General features: G+C 41.0%; 1 protein-coding gene across 1 annotated transcript; it reads left to right on the top strand.

Moving 5' to 3' along the window:
- Positions 1 to 44: 44 nt before the first annotated feature.
- On the top strand, positions 45 to 17,345 carry LOC140999166 (uncharacterized). Its single transcript, XM_073469442.1, has 9 exons — positions 45 to 471; positions 620 to 691; positions 1,057 to 1,128; positions 1,314 to 1,397; positions 4,880 to 4,963; positions 13,279 to 13,362; positions 16,297 to 16,380; positions 16,662 to 16,793; positions 16,911 to 17,345. The coding sequence occupies exons 1-9, from the start codon at positions 222 to 224 to the stop codon at positions 17,192 to 17,194; spliced, it is 1,146 nt and encodes a 381-aa protein (XP_073325543.1). The 5' UTR covers positions 45 to 221; the 3' UTR covers positions 17,195 to 17,345.
- Positions 17,346 to 17,929: the final 584 nt, after the last annotated feature.

Below are 17,929 nucleotides of genomic sequence, written 5' to 3'. Positions count from 1 at the left end.
CTGACTGATGGGTGTACAGGTTCTAATAAATCATTTATGTTTGTGTGCTGTGTTTTCAGTATTCTGATGACATGCTCCATGTGATCAGTGTTATCAAACTGATCTGCACGTGTCTCTTTTCTGGTAATTTCTGGTAATGATTGATCAGCATCAGACACTATTTAAGGCTGAGATGAACACAGAAACTACACAGTAGAACTGAACAGACCGCCACTTTGAGAATGGAGATGACAATGTGTTTTCCTCTGTTGCTGCTGATCTGCTCTCTCTGCACGGCTCAGCTTCAAACAGAGTCTGACAACCACATTATTCCACTTGGAAAGCAAACTGAAGCTGAGAGAAGAGAACCAACAAATGCTGCTGACCAACAACAGAGATGTACACAAGACATCGGTGCTGTGCTGAGAGAGATGAGCGCCTCGTTGGCTGAACAGAGGGTGGAGATGAGACACGTACAGAGAGAGAATGAAGGTACAGTAGTATGTAAGGTAGTGAGGGAAGTTATACCAATAAGAACCACTGCTTTGTTACAGGAGGTTTTTCTATATCTGTTGATACACAAAGAACAGAGTCATTGTATACAAAGAATATGTTTTAACATTTAATCTTTTGTATTCAGCACAGACAGCTAAGCTGAGAGAACTGGAGCTGCAAAAGACTGAGGTGGACAAGTTGAAGCAGCAGCTACAAGGTAATGACACAGTTTTAGTAACAAGCACACTGTAATGAAAACAGTGATAATTAAATATCTTTCAGTATAAAAGATTGTTTTCATTTGAGACACTTTTGCCACTTTTTCAATTAATTTCAGCACAAACAGCAGAGCTGATCTCCATTAAAGCCAGGACTAATGTCTGTACAAAATTTCCCCGATAAAATAGTTATGAAGATTTTTCAGTCCGGGCCAAAGTGGTTGAATAACCAACAGTGCCATCCCATAGAGTCATGCATTTTACGTGGCTACAAAAGTAAATCAACAATTTTTCAAGTTTCTCAAGGAAAATGATGATGCAGTACATGAAAACTAACATACACACATTTATTTCTTTAATCAAGTGCAAGGAGCTAAACTGAGAGTACTGGAGTTACAGAAGACTGAGGTCGACAAGTTGAAGCAACAACTTAAAGGTACAGTGTGGAGAATATTTTAACAAAAGTGTAATATTGGACCATAAGATCATTTATAAGTGCTATATATAAGTCCCGTCCCCCAATATAATATAAATGCCCAGTGACCAAAGCAAACCTTGATAAAGGAAGTAATGATTAAATACTTATACATTTTATTATGTCATGATGTGACTTTTTTCCAGCACAAACAGCAGAGCTGATCTCCATTAAAGCCAGGACTAATGTCACAGAAAACCAGGTGGAGGCTCTAAAGAGAGATGGAGAAGGTAAGACTGAAAACTAAACCAGCAATTCAATATTTAAACAGTTTAGTTCTCATAGTATTTGTCTAATGTAAAACCGTATCTGATGTGAATAGCACAAAAACACAGAGAATAATATGTGCCTTTAGATAACTTCATTTTGAAACATGCTCATCGTTGCTGTAACATCAGTCACTTTAAAACAAGTATGTTTCTCTCTCTCAGTCAAACAGGTGGCTTTCTCAGCTTCACTGCTGGCTTCAGGCCATGGTGATATTGGACCATTTAACACACACACTCCTCTGGTGTTCAGACACGTTGTGACAAACATTGGAAGCGCCTACAACCCAAACACAGGTACTCAAATTCACAAAATGAAATAATTAAGTTGAATTTTTGGCTATGTCAACATCTATCCAGTTGACAGATGTTGCAGCAGTTGATTCTTCAATTAAAATGTTCCACAGGTTTTTTCATTGCACCAGTGAGAGGAGCCTACCACTTTGAGTTCTACGTATATGGACACGGACATGCTTCACATCCTTCAGCTGCTGTGTTGGTCAAGAACGGACAACATATTTTTATTGCATATGAACATCAGCCGTCCTATAGTGTGAATCCTTCTAATGGTGTCACGTTGCTTCTAGAGGTTGGAGATGTTGTGTTTATGCGTCAGTGGGCCAACTCAAGGATATTTGACAGTGAAAGTCGCCATACCACCTTCAGTGGCCATCTGCTTTTCACCATGTGAGCAGGAAACTGTCTTTTTTCTTCAACTATATGAAAACCTGCCCACACTGTAGTGTGTATCACTGCTTCTTGATAGATGTGTCATTTCTTTCTCTTTTATATGACAGCTTATTGACAACAACAACAATCTTATTGATCAGAAAAGGTTTATGAATTTTTCATTTTCATTTTTCTGATTTACATCAAAATGCACAGTGATGGACAGCTAGAGAACTTGTGACATTATTTCAAAGACTAGATTAGAGAAGTGAACTAATTTGTGAGAAAGTTGTGGAAATGTTTGCTTTTTCTTGAGTATCTAAGTATGTTGACATACAGAATTACTCTATTTTGTTATGATTATGAAGGCTGGATGACAAAGGTTTGCAGCAACAATCATTTGTACATATTAAACTTATTATTATTGTGTTCTTGTGCATTTGAATAAAAGCATAAAGATATCATTGCATTACTGTCTGTGTCTTTTCTTCAACACGATACATTTCTTTCAAATGAAATATCCTCTTATTGTGAGCAGAGAACCAAATAAATGTTTCTTATCAGTTTGGGGGTACAGAATTTAAGATTTGCCAAAAGTACTTTATGATTGGACAACTGTTAAACCCACTACTCAAACATAAATTGTACTTTTATATGCATAGTGAGGAATTATATTGTGACTGAAACTGACTGTTTTGTTCTCATTAATGAACTTATAGTGACCAGATTATTCAGTACACACAGTAGTTGTATTTTGATCACCATGTTTTTTTAACTATAATCTTTAACACTTTGTCATCTTATGACTTAATGTTTCAGCACTTGTCTTTGGTTTTGGGAGAGACTCGTTCATGTCAGTTAAGAAAAAATGTGGCGGTGCTGAAAATGACATAAATTAACGTTGTGTTGTTGCTCTTCAAGAGTCAGACTTTAAAACCACGCTGGATTTATTCAGTAAGCAAAGAGAGAAAACTCTCATCTGTAATGAGTCGTCTGATCTCAGCCAATTAACATCCTGAAGGTCACTACATCTGACTGTGTCATTAATGTTTGAACAGGTCGGGATGATAATCTTTTGTTTGCTACTCCTTCAATGACTTGTTGTTGTTTTCACTTAATAATGATGTTCAATGTTTACACATTTAAACTTCATTTACATTAACAATTATATTGATCTAATGCTGTCTTCCTCTGTCTTTATCAGCCATGATGTGACTGTAAACTGATTTTAACTTTTGAGTTTCCACCTTGGAGTAAATAAAATGTGTTTGTAACTCCTAAAATGACACAGTAAGATTTCCTGTGTTAGTGACAAACACTACTAATACTACGCTACTAATAAATCAGTTATGTTTGAGTGCTGTGTTTTCAGTGTTGTTTTCCTGATGACATGCTCAATATAATCAGTGTTATTAACCAAATCTCCTGCACATGTCTCATATAACATTTCTGGTAATGATTGATCAGCATCAGACACTATTTAAGGCTGAGATGAACACAGAAACTACACAGTAGAACTGAACAGACCGCCACTTTGAGAATGGAGATGACAATGTGTTTTCCTCTGTTGCTGCTGATCTGCTCTCTCTGCACGGCTCGGCTTCAAACAGAGTCTGACAACCAAATTATTCCACTTGGAAAGCAAACTGAAGCTGAGAGAAGAGAACCAACAAATGCTGCTGACCAACAACAGAGATGTACACAAGACATCGGTGCTGTGCTGAGAGAGATGAGCGCCTCGTTGGCTGAACAGAGGGTGGAGATGAGACACTTACAGAGAGAGAATGAAGGTACAGTAGTATGTAAGGTAGTGAGGGAAGTTATACCAATAAGAAGCACTGTTTTGTTACAGGAGGGTTTTGTATAATGTTGTAAGACTGAACTGTTTTGCAGTATGACCTGCAGGTAAAGATGAGTCAAAGAAAAGCTTCTGGGAGACTTTATAACTTTCTTCTTAATGTACACAGTGTGTCAGTTTAACAACAGCAACAGAATTTTCTCAGTCTAAAAATCCTTGTCTTCTACACCTTTTAAACTCTTTTGTTTCTTTCATTTTTTAACTACAGCAACAAACCGACGTCACTGTTACAGTGTCCTACAATATTACAGCTTCATACACAATTGAATGTGCTCACAGATATTAATCAGCACAATTACAAAGTACAGTATAGGCTGATGTGTGCATCTGTAGGTTTGGTCATAAACCAAAGTATTGGACTGATTAAGATGTTGACCTGATGGTGGCCTAGATAAAAGGGTGAGGGACGACAGAGGATGTTACTATTTATCCTGAGGAGAACATGAACTTCTGTACCAAATTTCATGACTATCATCAAATAGTTATTGAGATGTTTTAGTTGGAAAGACACGCAGCAGATAAAATATAAATATAAATTTCATCTATCCAATAGTTGTCAAGATATTTCAGTCTGTGTCAAAGTGGTGGACTGACTGAATGACTGACAGTGACATCCCATAGAGTCATGCAGCTAATGTGGCTACAACAGTAACTCAAACTCATTTATTTCATTATTTCAGTGCAAGCAGCGGAACTGAAAGAACTGGAGTTACAGAAGACTGAGGTGGAGAAGCAGAAGACTGAGGTGGAGAAGCTAAAGCAACAATTTCAAGGTACTGTGTGGAGAACATCACGGCTCTGATGAAGAAAACAAACAATCAATGAAACACTGAGGAAACAAATTACATGTTATATAACTCTTCTGGCTATGGCTCAATTTTTCATTATATACATTATATGTCATGTGACTTTTTTCCAGCACAAACAGCAGAGCTGATCTCCATTAAAGCCAGGACTAATGTCACAGAAAACCAGGTGGAGGCTCTAAAGAGAGATGGAGAAGGTAAGACTGAGAACTAAAGTATATATTTGATATTAGAAGAAATATTTGTATTTGTTTGTATAATATTTCATGTAGGTCAGATTGTTTTTTCCACAGTGAGTTCAGAACAATGACTCTCTCTCTCTCTCTCTCTCTCTCTCTTGAGCTGAGAGGTGGCAACAGGCCGTGAGGCCGGTGCTTTGTGTTCGTACTTTTCTTTTCTTTTCTTTTTTTCTTTATATTTCAATGCTGATCTATCTTAAATCTCCCAAGCAGATGCTAAATATTAGCTTCTATGTAAAACATGGTGAAAGTGCTTATACTGTGTATGCGACGTGTAAGAGCCTGCATTGTTTTGAGTGTGGGGAAATTGGTCATAAGAGGATGGCCTGCCCCAGGAGGGAGAAAGACGCTACGGTGACGGAGGACAGTAAAGCTGCAGGTCAGTCCTCTGATGGAGCTCAGGAGAGTCAGGGGCCTGTAGCGGGGGGGAGGACAGGTCTGCAACAGGAGGCAGTATGTGTGAGGATGATCAGGGGGAGCAGGCAGAGGCTCTGGAGGAGGATGGATGGACTGAGGTTGAAGAGAGAAAGAAGGAAAAGAAGCATAGAGGTGGCTGGGGTGCTACCTGCACTGGGGAGAAGGCAGCCTTGGGTCCAGAGAGGGCAGACTGGTGGTCAGCAGGAAGTCAGCAGGCCAGCTGAGGAGTCTGAAGGAGAGTGGGATGAGATGGAAATGTCTCATGGGGATGTAGAGGCTGAGTTGTCAGCCAGTCATGCAGGTGAAGGTGAATTTTACTCCAAGAAAGAGGTTTAGGCTGAAGAAATGGGCAACAACTGTTAGGAGGAATCTTGGATCACTGGATGATGTGTCTGGTTTGTCACGGGGGCCTATTGAACTGCTGGTTCTGTCTCTTTGTTTCTCCTCTCCTCTTTTCTTATTGAGGTTTTATAATTCGGGTCACTTAATATAAATGGTGCCAGAGACCAGGGGAAAAAGGACGTGTTTATGGAATATGTGAAAGACAAAAATGTTAATGTAATCTTTAATGTCTGGTTAGGACACAGTTGTCCCCTGCAGTATTTTCCACCGGATGGTCCAGTGTCACTTGAATATTTCCTCAGGACGTAGGCACTCTGTATATTGGAAATTCAATGTGAGGCTTTTGCAAGATGCCCATTTTTGCTCTTGTTTTAAAGAATTTTGGGTGGTGTGGAGAGAAAGGAAGGAGGAGTTTGATTCACTCAGTTTATGGTGGGATGTGGGGAAGTGCCAAATGAGACACTTTTGTCAGCTGTATACAGCATCTGCCACTGCAGAGATGAAAAGAGCTATTGGGAGGATGGAGAGCAGCATAAAGGAGGTTGAGGAGAGGATTATGGAACGAAACACTGCAGAGCAGAGACAAAACCTGGCTGAACTAAGGAGAAGTTTGGCCTCCGTTCTCCAGGATAGAGCAAGAGGGGCTCTTGTAAGGGCTCGTTTTTCAATGTTAAATGAAATAGATGCACCTACCTCTTTTTTCTTTGGGCTGGAAAAACGACAGGGGCAGGATGGACACATGCACTGCTTGCATCTGCATCTCTCCAGGAAATATTGGAGGGTTTACAGCAGCTCTCCTCAACCCAAAGGAGCAAATTGGACTCCCCTGTCACCTTCCAGGAGTTGAGTGAGGCAATGGCACAGATGGCGTCTGGTCGTTCCCGAGGTGTGGATGGTCTGCTGGCTGACTTCTACAAAAGCTTCTGGTCAGTTCTGGGCCCAGACTGGTATGAGGTGGTGATGGGAGTTCCTTTGTGTAGGGGAGTTACCACTCAGCTGTCGCAGGGCAGTCCTTACTCTGCTACCTAAAAAGGGGGATCTCAGTGACTTGAGGAACTGGCGGCCGGTGGCATTGATCTGTCCTGATTTTACATTTTTTTCTAAGAGTCTGGCAAACCAGCTGAAGGGACATTTGGAGACAATAATACACTATGACCAGACTTGCTGTGTACCAGGGCGGTCAATACATGACAACCTGTATCTCTTTCGTGACATGATGGACTTGGCAAAACTCTGTTTGGATCAGGAAAAGGCCTTTGACAGGGTGGACCATGGCTACCTGTTTAAGGCTTTACACACTTTTGGAGTGGGGGAGCGTTTTGTTGCTGGGGTGAAAATGCTCTATACTGGGGCCTCATGTCTAGTGAAGGTAGCTTGGGGGCTGTGTAGACCGGTGCTTCTGGGCAGGGGGATTCGGCAGGGCTGTCCATTATCAGGGCAACTATATACAGTGGCCATTGAGCCTTTGCTAGCCTTGCTGCGTAGGAAGGTTCAGGGTGGAGTTGAGCTAGAATTGGGGTTTAATGCCCCTATTATAGGGGGTGGAGGCAGTCGGAGGTCCCACAGCTACCAGGAGTATGGGGTGGAACAGGGAGGGGTTGAAGGTTTTAGGGGTGTACCTGGGCTTGGAGGGCTGGGTCAGTAGGAACTGGGAGGGGACCTTGTCAGCCATAACCACCAGGCTGGCAAAGTGGAGGTGCATCCTCTCTCAGGTCCCCTACAGAGTTCGCACATTTATAATTAACAATTTGGTGCCTTCTTCACTGTGGCACAAGCTGCCGATTCTTAATCCACCTGCCGGCCTGTTGGAGAGGCTACAGAGGACTCTGGTGGATTTTTTCTGGTCCGGTCATCACTGGCGCAGAGCTGCAGTGCTGTATCTGCCGGTACATGAGGGTGGACAAGGGCTGGTGGACTTGGAAAGCAGAGTGGCAGCTTTCAGGCTGCTGTATCATGCAGATATCTGCTGGGGTGACTCAAGATGGGCGCTGTTGCGAAGGGATAGTGGCACTGGGCTGGACCGACAGCTCTTCCTTTTGAATCCAGGGGCTATGGACATCATGGGGCTGCTGCCGTTCTATGGTGCGGCCCTAAAGAGCTGGTGGATGCTAAGGCATGTTCGAGAATTGGGAGTGGGGCCAGGACCGTGGATATGGGAGGAGCCCATCTTTCACAACCCTTTCATCCAACTTGGCAGCACCTACTCTGGGACCCTGCGGAGCTGCTTCGTGAGGGCTGGAATTGTGACACTGAGCTGCCTGAGACGGACGGACAGGCTGGACTGGAAGACACTGCAGCAGCTGTCAGAGGAGTCAGGTGTTAAATCTCTGAGACTTCTGGAGAGGCTGAGAGGGCAGGTGCTGGGCTCGCTGTCTCCATCAGCACTGGACTCCTTCAGTCAGGCGAGGGGGGAGGAGCCTCCACTTTTCCCGGTGCTGCGGTTGGCGGCAGTTCAACAAGGTTGGCAGGAAGTCGGAAAGCTGCTTTCCTTTGCCTCTCCGAGCCTGGGGTGTTTTGAGGGTGTAAAGGGGAAAAGGTTGTATGCAGCCTTAGTGAAGGTTAGGAACTTTGCTGTATTGAAAGAGGTCAGACAGGGAGCATCAGTGGCAGCACTACCTCGACGGACAGATGATGGCAGGGTTTAGGTGGAGGGTGCTGTATAAGCTCCCTCTGGCTAAGAGGTCAGGGGATCTGCAGTGGGGGGTGTTACATGGGGCCCTGGCAACAAATGTGTTTCGGTCTAAAGAGGATCATAATGTGGGGGAGGGATGTGTGTTCTGTAACGTGCCTGAGTCTGTACATCATGTGTTTGTTGAATGTCACAGTTTGCTGTCTTTACTGTCTCTACTCTCTGCTCTGTGTGGGAAGATGGGAGTGTTGTTCTCTTAGGGGCTTTATATATACTGGGGCCCAGGTATTCAGCTCGGACCAAGCACAGAGATCTGCTAATGAATTATCCATTTGGCCAAGCTAAACTGGCTACTTGGCTCACAAGGCATAATGGGTTGCAGGGTTTAGGGCTGGTGGACCCTGAGTTACTCTTTAAGGGGCTGGTCTCTGCATGTCTTTGGCCTAGTTTGAGTATTATTCTTTTGATAATGACCCTGATCTGTTTAAGAAGGTGTGGTGTGTAGACGGGGCTGTTTGTAGCTTGAGGGGGACTGAACTGGTCATTTGTTTATGAGAAGGTTCTGTAACAGGTTTTTTTTTTTATTTTGTGTATGTGTGTGTGTGTGGGTGTGTGTGTGTAGGATGTACAGTGTCTTTCTATAGTGCTGCGATGAATACATAGACATGTTTTAATAAAGGTGGTTAAAAGTCTCTCTCTCTCTCTCTCTCTCTCTCTCTCTCTCTCTCTCTCTCTCTCTCTCAGCCAAACAGGTGGCTTTCTCAGCTTCACTGCTGGCTTCAGGCTCTGGACATACTGGACCATTTAACACACACACACTCCTCTGGTCTTCAGAAACATCATCACAAACATTGGAAACGCCTACAACCCAAACACAGGTACTCAAATTCAAACATTTATGCTATGTTGACATCAACCTGGTTGACAGATGTTGCAGCAGCTGATTCTTCATTTAAAATGTCCCACAGGTTTTTTCATTGCACCAGTGAGAGGAGCCTACCACTTTGAGTTACACATACATGGAGCTGGACATGCTTCACATCCTTCAGCTGCTGATTTGGTCAAGAATGGAGAACATATTTGTGTTGCATATGGACATCAGCCGTCCTATGGTGTGAGTTCTTCTAATGGTGTCAGGCTGCTTCTAGAGGTCGGAGATGTTGTGTCTGTCCGTCTGATGAGTAACAGATGGGTGTATGACAATCAAAGTCGCCATACCACCTTCAGTGGTCATCTGCTTTTCACCATGTGAGCAGGAAACAGCCCTTTTTCTTCAACTGTATGAAAACCTGACCACACAGTAGCAGTACTTCTTGATGAAAGTTAAATTTCTCCCTTTTATACTGAAGCTGATTGACAACAACAACAACAACAACAACACCAACAATCTTTTTGATGAGAAAAGGTACATTAAATTTTCATCTGCATGTTTTTTCTGGATTTAAATCAAAATGCACAGTGATGGACAGTGAGAGAATATTTGTGCCATTTTTTCAAACACTAGATTAAAGAAGTGAAGTAATTTGTGAGAAAATTGTGGAAATGTTTGCTTTTTGTAAACATCTTAGTAAGTTGACATACAGAATTACTGTATCAAAACCTGCAAATCCAAGACTCATTTAATGTTATCCTGATTATCAAAGCTGGATGACAAATCTTTGCACCAATAATTATTTGTACATAGTAAATATATTGTTATTGTGTTCATTTACATTTGAATAAAAGCATAAACGTATCATCACAGTACTTTCTGTGGACCTTTCTTCAACACATTGTAAATTTTAGTTTCATAATGAAATATCTTCTTATTGTCAACAGGAAACAAAATAAATGTTTCACGTCTGTTTGGAAGTATGAAATGTAAGATTGACCAAAAGATTTCATGCCCTCCACCTCTACCTCATCTGCAGTCTCTCTCTCTCTCTCTCTCTCTCTGTGCATGTGTGTGGGTGGTTGCCTGAGTGGAGACAGGTGAGTGGACCTGGGCGGAGCCACATCAGCTGCATCCTATCCTGCAAATAAGAATCCTACAAAGACTCAGCTCTGCCATATCCACCTCGCTAGATCGTAGTACCTGCTCATTCCTTCTGCTCGGCTCCAGTCCCATCCTCCTCAGCCCTGTTTATCTGCTCTGTGTCTCTGTTCATTCATATTGAACTTTCAAAACGCTGTTGTCACAGATGTTTATGAGATTAAGGTCTCTACTTTACGCCCATGGCCGCGTTGGTCTCAAAATGAGGTGTGGTCAGGCGCACTGATGGTGGATTGCTATGTTGAGTCAGCAGAAAGCGACAGCGCCATAGACCAACAAAAAGCTGGTCTGAAGTCTAAAGCTCAGACTGTTTCCTGCTATTTAAAGGACGCATCAGATGCACCTACACAGGCGGGTTCACACTGTTCATACACTCTGACTTTATGATTTGAGAAGTTGCTTTCAGTTATTTTAAACATTTCCATGAACGCAGTCATGTCACTGTGACAAATATCGTGGCTGATTTAATCATCAGAACTAAAAGCTGTAGTTATAAACTCTCCAAAGGAAACGAGTCAGGAGTTTTAAATAATCAAAGAAGTTCATCAGCTGTTCCTCGTGTGCAGTGTGCAAGTTCATGTACAGATACACATGGTTTCTGCTGCTGGAGGATCGCTGCAGGTCATGTCATTAATATTTTCATCATTAACGTATTTCTCCCCTCTTATCCCACCCGTTATTGATCAGGATGATAGTTTTTATGACCCGTCCCGCCTGAACCACGGACTGAGAGCACACACAGAGGGACGCAGCATCGCTCCTCCTCCTCTTCAGTTAAATTTCAGCTTATTTTTTCATATGCAATCAAGCAGAGTTGTTGATGGGAGAGATGGTTGTGAAAAGGTGGGGCAGAGGGTCCAGCAGCCAAAGATCATATCCCTTTCCCTCAGCAAAGAAGAGTGCCACTGTTTAATATGTGCAGGCCCTGAGCACCTGGGAGACCTTAAAGGGAATGGGACAAGACACTCATGTTGTTTTGATTTATGTTCATAAATACCAAATTTTTGCGCTGTACATCTCCCAGATTATCGGCCGTTTAACCAGCAAAATAGACTTGGACAAACACTAAACGTACTAGCGCTGCACTATAGACCGTCTAAAAAGGCCCTATAGCTGATCAACAGCCACTCTGATCCATTTCCAGTAGATAAGTTTTACACTTGTCATATTATGACTTTATGACTTTGCACTTGTCTGTCAGTGGATGTTGTTGTTAAATGTGTTGTTGCTCTTCCAAAGTCAGACTTTATTATCGTGCTGGATTTATTGAGGAAGCAAAGAGAGAAAAATCTTCTTTATTACTCATCTAACGTGTTTCTGATGTGATCTCAGCCAATTAACAACCTGAGGGAGGTCACTACATCTGACTGTGTCGTTAATGTTTGAACAGGTCGGGCTGATAATTTTTTGTTTGCTACTCCTTTAATGACTTGTTTTTCATGTCAGGTCGTTCAATGTTTACAGTCTCAAACTTCAGTGAGGATGACAATTATATTGATCTGATGCTGTCTTTCTTGTCAGTGTTATCAGCCATCAGGTGATTTTATACGTGATTTTGACCTTCGATAATGCACATTTTAGTAAAAAGAATGGTTCAAGGATTCATCTTTTTAAAATGCAGTGTTCTGCTGGGAAACCTTAGGTCATGTCATTGATGTGGATGCTACCTGATGTGCACCACCCACCCGAACACTGTTGCAGACAAAGTATTTCCCCGCTCAACAACAACAACGTTCCACGTTGGCAGTGGCTCCCCGAGCAGGACATTGTGCCCTGTTACAAACTGCTCAGGAATGGCCAGAGAAACGTAACAAAGTATTCAAGGTGTCGACTTGGCCTCCAAGTTTCCCAGATCCCAATCCAATCAAGCATCCATGGTCTGAGCCAGAACAAGTCCGATCATACTTGGTCTGCAACAGTGTTCTGGTGGGTGGTGCACATCAATGGAATCCACATGAATATCAGGACGAAGGTTTCCCAGCACATTTCATTGTAACAAGGTGATCAATGTTTTTCACTTCACCTAATCTTTTTAATGTTCTGACTGATGGGTGTACAGGTTCTAATAAATCATTTATGTTTGTGTGCTGTGTTTTCAGTATTCTGATGACATGCTCCATGTGATCAGTGTTATCAAACAGATCTGCACGTGTCTCTTTTCTGGTAATTTCTGGTAATGATTGATCAGCATCAGACACTATTTAAGGCTGAGATGAACACAGCAACTACACAGTAGAACTGAACAGACTGCCACTTTGAGAATGGAGATGACAATGTGTTTTCCTCTGTTGCTGCTGATCTGCTCTCTCTGCACGGCTCAGCTTCAAACAGAGTCTGACAACCACATTATTCCACTTGGAAAGCAAACTGAAGCTGAGAGAAGAGAACCAACAAATGCTGCTGACCAACAACAGAGATGTACACAAGACATCGGTGCTGTGCTGAGAGAGATGAGCGCCTCGTTGGCTGAACAGAGGGTGGAGATGAGGCACGTACAGAGAGAGAATGAAGGTACAGTAGTATGTAAGGTAGTGAGGGAAGTTATACCAATAAGAACCACTGCTTTGTTACAGGAGGTTTGTCTATATCTGTCGATACACAAAGAACAGAGACATTGTATACAAAGAATATGTTTTAACATTTAATCTTTTGTATTCAGCACAGACAGCTAAGCTGAGAGAACTGGAGTTGCAAAAGACTGAGGTGGACAAATTGAAGCAGCAGCTACAAGGTAATGACAAATAGTTTTAGTAACAAGCACACTGTAATGAAAACAGTCATAATTAAATATCTTTCACCATCAAAGATTGTTTTCATTTGAGACACTTTTGCCACTTTTTCGATTAATTTCAGCACAAACAGCAGAGCTGATCTCCATTAAAGCCAGGACTAATGTCACAGAAAACCAGGTGGAGGCTCTAAAGAGAGATGGAGAAGGTAAGACTGAAAACTAAACCAGCAATTCATTATTTAAACAGTTTAGTTCTCATAATATTTGTCTAATGTAAAACCTTATCTGATGTGAATTGCACAAAAACACTGAGAATAATATGTGCCTTTAGATAACTTCATTTTGAAACATGCTCATCGTTGCTGTAACATCAGTCACTTTAAAACAAGTATGTTTCTCTCTCTCAGTCAAACAGGTGGCTTTCTCAGCTTCACTGCTGGCTTCAGGCTCTGTAACTGTTGGACCATTTAACACATACACTCCTCTGGTGTTCAGACACGTTGTGACAAACATCGGAAACGCCTACAACCCAAACACAGGTATTCAAATTCAAACATTTATGTTATGTCGACATCTATCCAGTTGAGAGATGTTGCAGCAGCTGATTCTTCAATTAAAATGTTCCACAGGTTTTTTCATTGCACCAGTGAGAGGAGCCTACCACTTTGAGTTCTACGTATGTGGACACGGACATGCTTCACATCCTTCAGGTGTTGTGTTGGTCAAGAATGGCCAACATATTTTTATTGCATATGAACATCAGCCGTCCTATGTTGTGAGTTCTTCTAATGGTGTCACGTTGCTTCTAGAGGTTGGAGATGTTGTGTTTATGCGTCAGTGGGTTAACTCAAGGATATTTGACAATCAAAATCGTCATACCACCTTCAGTGGTCATCTGCTTTTCACCATGTGATCAGGAAACTGTCTTTTTTCTACAACTATATGAAAACCTGCCCACACTGTAGTGTGTATCACTACTTCTTGATAGATGTGCCATTTCTTTCTCTTTTATATGACAGCTGATTGACAACAACAACAATCTTATTGATCAGAAAAGGTTCATGAATTTTTCATTTTAATTTTTCTGATTTACATCAAAATGCACAGTGATGGACAGCTAGAGAACTTGTGACATTATTTCAAACACTAGATTAGAGAAGTGAACAAATTTATGAGAAAAATGTGGAAATGTTTGCTTTTTCTTGAGTATCTAAGTATGCTGACATACAGAATTACTCTATTTTGTTATGATTATGAAGGCTGGATGACAAAGGTTTGCAGCAACAATCATTTGTACATATTAAACTTATTAATATTGTGTTCTTGTGTTCATTTGAATAAAAGCATTAAGATATCATTGCATTACTGTCTGTGTCTTTTTTTCAACACGATGTTTATGGGATTAAAGCTCAATCAACAGTCACTCTGATCTATTTTCAGTTCAGAAGCTCAACACTTTGTCATCTTATGACTTAATGTTTCAGCACTTGTCTTTGGTTTTGGGAGAGACTCGTTCATGTCAGTTAAGAAAAAATGTGGCGGTGCTGAAAATGACAAAAATTTACGTTGTGTTGTTGCTCTTCAAGAGTCAGACTTTAAAACCACGCTGGATTTATTCAGTAAGCAAAGAGAGAAAACTCTCATCTGTAATGAGTCGTCTGATCTCAGCCGATTAACATCCTGAAGGAGGTCACTACATCTGACTGTGTCATTAGTGTTTGAACAGGTCGGGATGATAATCTTTTCTTTGCTACTCCTTCAATGACTTGTTGTTTTCACAAAATAATGATGTTCAATGTTTACACACTTAAACTTCATTTACATTAATAATTATATTGATCTAATGCTGTCTGTCTCTGTCTTTATCAGCCATGATGTGACTGTTAACTGGTTTTAACTTTTGAGTTTCCACCTTGGAGTAAATAAAATGTGTTTGTAACTCTAATAAATCATTTATGTTTGAGTGCTGTGTTTTCAGTGTTGTTTTCCTGATGACATGCTCAACATAATCAGTGTTATCAACCAAATCTCCTGCACATGTCTCATATAATATTTCTGGTAATGATTGATCAGCATCAGACACTTGAGGCACTTACAGAGAGAGAATGAAGGTACAGTAGTATGTAAGGTAGTGAGGGAAGTTATACCAATAAGAACCACTGCTTTGTTACAGGAGGGTTTTGTATAATGTTGTAACACTGAACTGTTTTGCAGTATGACCTGCAGGTAAAGATGAGTCAAAGAAAAGCTTCTGGGAGACTTTATAACTTTCTTCTTAATGTACACAGTGTGTCAGTTTAACAACAGCAACAGAATTTTCTCAGTCTAAAAATCCTTGTCTTCTACACCTGTTAAACTCTTTCTTTCTTTCACTATTCAACTACAGCAACAAACTGAGGTCACTGTTACAGTGTCCTACAATATTACAGCTTCATACATAATTGAATGTGCTCACAGATATTAATCAGCACAACTACAAAGTACAGTATAGGCTGATGTGTGCATCTGTAGGTTTGGTCATAAACCAAAGTATTGGACTGATTAAGATGTTGACCTGATGGTGGCCTAGATAAAAAGGTGAGGGACGACAGAGGATGTTACTATTCATCCTGAGGAGAACATGAATGTCTGTACCAAATTTCATGACTATCATCAAATAGTTATTGAGACGTTTTAGTTGGAAAGACACGCAGTAGATAAAATATAAATATAAATTTCATCTATCCAATAGTTGTCAAGATATTTCAGTCTGTGTCAAAGTGGTGGACTGACTGAATGACTGACAGTGACATCCCATAGAGTCATGCAGCTAATGTGGCTACAACAGTAACTCAACAGTTTACAGAAGCTTTCCAAGGAAAATTTATGTTGAAGTAAAAACTAACATACAGGCATTTACTGTATTTCTGAAGCACAAGCAGCTCAACTGAGAGAACAGAAGACTGAGGTGGAGAAGCTAAAGCAGCATCTTCAAGGTACTGTGTGGAGAACATCACGGCTCTGATGAAGAAAACAAACAGTCAATGAAACACTGAGGAAACACATTACAATACATGTTATATAACTCTTCTGGCTATGGCTCAATTTTTCATTATATACATTATATGTCATGATGTGACTTTTTTGTGACTTCTTTCCAGCACAAACAGCAGAGCTGATCTCCATTAAAGCCAGGACTAATGTCACAGAAAACCAGGTGGAGGCTCTAAAGAGAGATGGAGAAGGTAAGACTGAGAACTTGTTGGTCAGATTGTTGTTTCCACAGTGAGTTCAGAACAATGACATTGCTCTCTCTCTCTTTCTTTCTCTCTCTCGTCACACATTGTTGACTATTATGGGATTGGTTTGGTTTGTTTTGTTTTGTTTGTTTCTTGGTTGTTAGTGCTGCTGATGCACTTTTGATTTTGAGAATAACTAACTGATAAATAAAGTTATTTTTAAGAGTCAAAAGTCTCTCTGTCTCTCTGTCTGTCTCTCTCTGTCTGTCTCTCTCTGTCTCTCTCAGTCAAACAGGTGGCTTTCTCAGCCTCTCTCTTGGCTTCAGGCTCAGGAACTCTCGGACCATTTAACACAGACTTTATTCTGGTCTTCAGAAAAGTTGCGACAAACATTGGAAATGCTTACAACCAAAACACAGGTCCTCAAATTCACAAATCAAAAGAATGAATTGGATTTTCTTGCTATCCTGACTTTAACCTGATGTTGCAACAGATGATTCTCACTAAAATTCACTGACAAACAAAATGTTCCACAGGTTCCTTCAATGCACCGGTGAGAGGCGCCTATCACTTTGAGTTACACATCGGTGCACATGGACATGCTTCACATCCCTCATCTGCTGCGTTGAACAAGAACGGACACCAATTTTTTGTTGCATATGAGCATCAGCCTTCCTATTTTGGGAAATCGTCTAATGGCATCACGCTGCTTCTAGAGGTCGGAGATGTTGTGTCTGTCCATCTGCGGATTAACTCAAGGGTGTTTGACAATGAAAATCATCATAGCACGTTCAGTGGTCATCTGCTTTTCACCATGTGAGCAAACAATCCTATTTCTTCTGCTATTGCCATGCATACACTGCAGCAGTGTGTCAGGACACACAGTAGCTGTATTTTGATATCTACTTTTGTAACGTCTGTGTAATATTTCCTCTTCCCTGTCATCTCACATTCAGATTTTAAAACGCTGTTCTCGGTCACTCTGATCCATTTTCAGTTCAGTCTATACTTTGTCATGTAATGACTGTTTGACTTAGCACCTGTCTGTATTTATTCCTCGTTCTGTATGGAGTAAAATGTTCCTGAGGGTAACACTCAGGGTATTGTGATGTCTTCACGTGCTCATTATGAATACTTTCTGTACTTCTGTTGTGGGCTGTGAATGATCTGCATTCATTAACTTTTACCTACCTGATCACTTAAATTTGCAGCAAACTTTTAAGAGACCTTCCTCATCATAACTCATCATAGGACATAACTGTCTTTTATCTCATTGTTTTAATTTCTTATTCCCATGGAAGCCCTTCTAGGGATGGTTGTTGCATCTGCTATAAACACTACTTGCACTGGACAGCTGGTTCAGTTTGTCTATGTATACTCTATCTGTCCCTATTAGACAAACCATTAATACATAAAGAAATCAATATATATCAGCCAGTTTCACAGTTTAAACAGTCCAAACCCAAAATGTATCAAATGTACTTGTATTAAAAAATTTTAAAAAAAATGCTTGTTGCTTGATTAAAGACTTAAATGATGAATTGACTGATGAAGT

This window comes from Pagrus major, chromosome 7, assembly GCF_040436345.1.
Source record: "Pagrus major chromosome 7, Pma_NU_1.0".
Taxonomy (NCBI): domain Eukaryota; kingdom Metazoa; phylum Chordata; class Actinopteri; order Spariformes; family Sparidae; genus Pagrus; species Pagrus major.
The sequence above is the reverse complement of the archived record's forward strand: the minus strand, read 5'-3'. Positions and strand labels throughout refer to the sequence as shown.

Excerpts from the sequence above, each read along its gene's own strand:
- LOC140999166 (XM_073469442.1), top strand. The coding sequence starts at position 222 with ATGGAGATGACAATGTGTTTTCCTCTGTTGCTGCTGATCTGCTCTCTC. Across the intron at positions 692-1,056 it reads GTTGAAGCAGCAGCTACAAG|TGCAAGGAGCTAAACTGAGA; the intron begins GTAATGACACAG and ends TCTTTAATCAAG. Across the intron at positions 4,964-13,278 it reads TCTAAAGAGAGATGGAGAAG|CACAAACAGCAGAGCTGATC; the intron begins GTAAGACTGAGA and ends GATTAATTTCAG.